Genomic DNA, 5,781 nt, shown 5'->3' on the forward strand with positions numbered 1-5,781 from the left:
CTATTAAATTTTATGTGACAAATAAATGTGATATGGCCATATATGGATATAATATGACATCATCGTGCCCATATATGGGAAAATGACACAAATTTTGACAAATGACATAGTGTGGACAGAGGCTTATGTTCCAATTGTAATTCATCAGCAAAGTAATTAATAAATTTATGGAAAAACAAATAGATGTTTTTGAATATATTTCATATAAAATAAGAAAAGACATTACATTAATAACCGTAAAATAGCAAAAAAATCTGTATGCCACATTCTCACAAAAATAGTTTTAAAAATAGAATATCTCTTAAAATATACAATTCTTATAAAATGAGAAAATATGTAGCTACCATTAAGCATTTCTTTATATTTAAAGACATCCATTTGTTTTGCCATAAATTTATAATCAATCTTCAAACAACTTACCAGATAACAGTGGACTTGATCCTTTCAAGTTTAGATGATGTTAACAGAACCAAAAATTCTATTGCCCTTAGCCACTGTAATTGGTTTCTTCCCCTTTTGAATTTTAATAAGATTTTGATCTTATTGTTTTTTGGGGTTTTTTTTGGTTTTTTTTTTGCAGACGTAGAGTGGGAATTGTTGTCCGACAGCATCGATCCAGACACCACATCTTACGTGATCTCCTATGGGAATCTTAAAAGCAGTACTTTGTATGAGTTCCGACTCATGGCTGAGAACTCGCAGAGTATAAGTGAACCAGCATTTGCTGATAATCCTTTCGCTGTTCCAGGTAAGGCATGAAAAGAATTACCATTGGCAGACATCGTAGGGGGAAGGAGGAGTTATGTTCTTAAATGATATTAAACAGTTATTTCTAACTGGACAGTTGTATTGAACTTTATCACATAGACCGTCTTAAGCCCCATTTTTATTTGACGAGAGCATGTGACATGCTTAAATATGGTCATGATGACCATCACATCATGACCATATATAGGCACATCATGACTATATATGGACATACAACAGTTTTTTGTCAAAGAAAATATGATAATCTTGACAGGGCTTAAAAAAGGTCACATAGGGCTTTAAAAAGGTCACATGGGACTCAAATACATTCTGGAATAATTTAGTTTAAACTAAATATTAGTTAATTATAGCCAGTTATATTGTGTTAAAAATTATTTTTTGTCCTCCCCCCACCCAATATCAGTGATGTCCAAAAGTGCCAATTTCAATTAATTCTTTTTTATTGTATACAGTGGAAAGTAACTTAAGCCAATTAATTGTTTATTTGTTTGTTTAATTTAAACCAGTGAGTTGATCAACTTTTTAGCCCATTCTAAATATTGATAATAATTAAAGTAATGTTAATTATTTAAAACAAGAGGCAATAAATATGTGCTAGCCTCTCATCTCAACCATAGCTTTGTGGTCTCTTTTTCCCAATCTGGTTATTTTTTGTTGGTTTAGTTGGCTTTTATTGGCTTGGCTTAGTCAATTCACTACTGTATATCCACGTATATAATTGAGTGCTTTGTATAAAATACCAGTGCTCAGTAGCATACTATTTACAAGATCTTGAAATATACCCTGGGAAACTGAACATATTTGTATTCTATAAGTATTTGTTCCAATAATAGGCAATAAAATTAAGTACCCAGAGAGGTCTTTGCAATAAGCACAAAGTAATTATAAGACTGATATGTTGTCAAAGAAAAAAAAAGCTGTTTTTACCACCAAAACATAACTGATAAAATGATATATAAAGTATCCGGTGTTTAATTCAATTGCATGTCATTCTAATCCAATTAATTCTTTTTGTTGCAAGCTGTATTAATAGCATTATTTTCTTTTTCTTCTGTTTCTTGCGTGTCTTCTTCAGTCTGTAAATCAGGTACTGATCAATTCCTCTTTTTCCTCCTCCCCCCCCCCCCCCCCCCCCGATCCCTCTTTACCTGCATGTTGCAGTTGTCTTGCAAATGACATTTTGGGAAGCTTAGCATGAACCCCTAAACCATCCTCCTCTCTACTGCCAGTCCCAGATTAAATTATGCAGAGCACCTGCCATTTAGATTTTTTTTTTTTATAATAAACATTTATGGACATAGACATACTTAAAAATTGTCAACTTTACATTAGCTGGTGTGCCGATATTTTATGCTGTGTGGTCCAGGGAAAGTTAACGTGAGGGTTTTTTTTATTAAAGTGTAACAGACCTTTTGTTGGACACAAAGATAAATGTGTTGATAGCTTTCCAGCTATAATTGCTGGCCAACAGCATTGTAGCTTTCTTGAATTTTGTTAAGAGCATTCTTGTCAAGTTAGGGGGTTCTTTTATGTTCCAAGGTTGTTTATATATTAATTTCTAATTTAAAATCCTCGGCATCATAATATTCTTATTTTATTTTATGAACTTGAAAGATTTTTCTGCATTGGGAAAGTGTAATCATAAAGTTGGGTTTTTTTTTTTTTTGGCTTTTATTATTTTTATGTTACTGTATTACAACTATTACTAAATTATTAATAGTGTTATAATTTTAACCAAACTATAATTTTTTACTCTACTATTACTAAATGCTGCTTGAGGCTTCAATCATTTACCTTTTACAATTTATAACATCAATTAATACTAATTAATCATGTAGGTTTTTTTTTTGCTTTTATTATTTTTATGGTACTGTATTACAACTATTACTAAATTATTAATAGTGTTATAATTTTAACCAAACTATAATTGTTTACTATATTATTACTAAATGCTGCTTAAGGCTTCTATCATTTACCTTTTACGATTTATAACATCAATTAATACTAATTAATCATGTAGGTTTTTTTTTTGGCTTTTATTATTTTTATGGTACTGTATTACAACTATTACTAAATTATTAATAGTGTTATAATTTTAACCAAACTATAATTGTTTACTATATTATTACTAAATGCTGCTTAAGGCTTCTATCATTTACCTTTTACAATTTATAACATCAATTAATACTAATTAATTATGTAGATTTTTTTAATATAAGTGGATATGGATTAATACTCTAGATTGCTGCAGTGAATACTTACATTTTCTTTACATTTTATATCAAGGTGCTTAGTCTGTTATGAAACTATTATATAAAATTTTCTAACATAATATGCTTAAGTTGTAACATCCAGTATTTAAAAACTTAATTTTATATTATATAATACTTTATTTACACTTTATTTTTTGTGTATAATATTATTTATTAAAGGTTTTTAGGTTTGATGCCTACATGCCTTTAATGACAGATTTATTAATGTATTGTTGTTTTTATTCTTGTTAGCTACTGGCACTGTAGTGTTCTACGAAGAATGGTGGTTCCTTGTAATTGTGGGATTAGTCGGTTTCATCGTTGTAATCCTTGTTGTTGCTACTCTATGTATGTGCGGTAAAAACGGGAAGTATGTCGGTAGGTTGAATTTTTTTTTTCTTTATATTCAAAACTTCGATTAGTGATACTCCAAGCTATTATGTACTGTATTGTATGACTAGTGTCGAAGTTTGTTTTTTTTTAATATGTGCCAAATATGTTTTTGGATTTGGCAAAATAGTAACAGTATTAACTCGTCGCCTTCAACCTTCTTTGCAAAATCTTTTCACTGTACCGAAATGTCACACAATGTATGGCTAAAGAGCATTTACACTTGCTGCCTCGTATCTTTGGAATGTACTACCCTTCATCCATTAGATCAGGAACCTCTATTATTGCATTCAAATCTGAACTTAAAACTCATCTTTTTAACAGCTTGTCGTCTTAACATACACTGCGCCTTTTATAATTATTTTTTGGAATTGGCGCATTTACAAATTTTTTAAAATTATTTTATTATTATTATTATTATTATTATTATTATTATTGGTATTATTATTATAACCACTATATAAAATAATCATAACAAGTAATCTTAAACATGCATTTTCTCTCTTATTAATACTATTTGTTATAGGCAGTCATAGAGTTACTGTACAAGAATGTGGGGTGAAAATGGTCAGAGAAAAACAAAATCTGTCACAATTTATGTGACAACAACGATGACAATCAGCTGCCATATAGAAACTTGATCAGCATTCCAAGTATATTGAAAATTATTTAATTTTGATTTTATTTATTTGATTCATTATAGATAAAAAGGTTCATCGAAATGTATTGGATGAGTCTGTAACAAACATGGAAGACAACAGTTTTACTGCCTTTGAAATGAGTAATAGCAGACGTCCAAGCGGTGGTCGAAGGTCGCAGCATAGAGGGAGGGGACGGGGTAATTCATACTCCAGGTATGCAAAGCTCAGAATAAAGAGTTTTATTAGGAACAGATTGTGAAGGTTTCCAAAATAAACATCCCCCAAAAAATAAATTAAATTTTCATTTCCAACATGTAAAATACCATGTAATCCTCCTCATTTACTTTTTGATGTCAGGAAGTAAATGTCTGAATTTATTAATTTTAAGACACACATTATTTTCAAGAAGTATTAGTCAATGATGTCATACTATTAATCCATCATTAACACATGAAAACACAGACTAACAAAGTATTCTCCCTACGTGTACAATTGTATATTCATTTTTCTTCTATTTACTCTGCATTAGAGCTCCCCCCAGGCCCAGTCCCGGAAACATCCATTATTCAGAAGAAGAAGAAAGTAAACACTATGAAGATGTTCAAAGGACAGTGCCGCCACCTCCGGCATTTGAGACGCCAGACGATTTTAGTAGTGTCACGGAAAAGCCCTCTGAAGTAGATGACGAATCAGAAGATGAAACACAGGTAGGGACATTCATAGATATTTATTGTGCAAGATGGTTGCTCAGAACGTAATGCTAATAATAAAAAGAGAATGTTAATATTGTTGATTTAGTTGAAAACACTGGTTGGGTGAACATTTGGTGTAGTAATATGCTTGATATTAAGTTTGCATTTTATATTCCTTCACTGAATTCTAGAATCACGAAATCCTTAGCACGGGTCCAAATATTTGATCATGCAATTCATTGGAAAACAGAAAACTGGGCAGTTAACAAATTTATGTATATTTATAATTTTCATTGCAACTAACCACCAAATATTTTACTTTTTTTTCCTTATAAAAAGTTTGCAAACCAGTTAAAATGTAGATAAATATATTTGTTGATATTTTTTGATAGATAAAATTATCCCCTGCCGTGTACTAACCACTCATTGTGTATGATTTTGTGCTCTCTCTTTTCAAGACCTTTTTACCCCAGGGCATGTCCACATTCATATGATTGGTCGGTTTGCTCACCACCTAAAGGCAATTGGTAAGGCAGAACTGTAAGGCTCCTCCCCCTTTGTTTCTACAACCAATAACTGCTTTGCATTCTTGGTTTGAAAATAAACATTAAATTGTGATTTGTTGACTCAACATTTCATCACTTCCTGGCTTGAGGTCATTTAATTTTGAGGTCATTTTATTTTTCATGCTATTCAACTTCCGGCATGGTGTTTTTTTATTATGATTTTCAGCTTAACAAGGACTTGAAAAGGTTCACATCAAATGCTTCTTTCTTCTCATGTGGTGATTCATTTGCATATATGAATATTCATTATGTTTGATATGATTATTCATATAATTTATGAATATTCATTAAATTAATTTGACTGTCAAATGTAGTCAGGTTTCCTAATCAGCACATTCTCTGCTATTAAACTAATATATTATATTCAAGGAATTGGATTTATATGTTGCAAAGACAAGCCAAACCAGTCACTCTTTGCAAAAACCAATTATGAGTTACAGGGTTAAAGATTAAAATATAAGCTGGTAAAAAA

The 5,781-nt window shown here is 30.8% G+C and overlaps 1 protein-coding gene across 1 annotated transcript in view; it reads left to right on the forward strand.

Annotated features, from left to right (window-relative positions):
- Positions 1 to 5,781, forward strand: part of LOC117105171 (protein sidekick-2-like) — a 10,101-nt gene extending 4,320 nt beyond the window's left edge. The window contains exons 3-6 of the mRNA XM_033246243.1: positions 3,273 to 3,398; positions 4,114 to 4,264; positions 4,581 to 4,758; positions 5,202 to 5,781. Coding sequence (XP_033102134.1) covers positions 3,273 to 3,398; positions 4,114 to 4,264; positions 4,581 to 4,758; positions 5,202 to 5,237 — 491 coding nt within the window. The 3' untranslated portion in view covers positions 5,238 to 5,781. The remainder of the gene's footprint in view (positions 1 to 3,272; positions 3,399 to 4,113; positions 4,265 to 4,580; positions 4,759 to 5,201) is intronic.

The sequence above is a fragment of the Anneissia japonica genome, unplaced genomic scaffold (genome assembly GCF_011630105.1).
Source record: "Anneissia japonica isolate Jap-2015-1 unplaced genomic scaffold, ASM1163010v1 scaffold287852_len814684_cov197, whole genome shotgun sequence".
Classification (NCBI taxonomy): Eukaryota; Metazoa; Echinodermata; class Crinoidea; order Comatulida; family Comatulidae; genus Anneissia; species Anneissia japonica.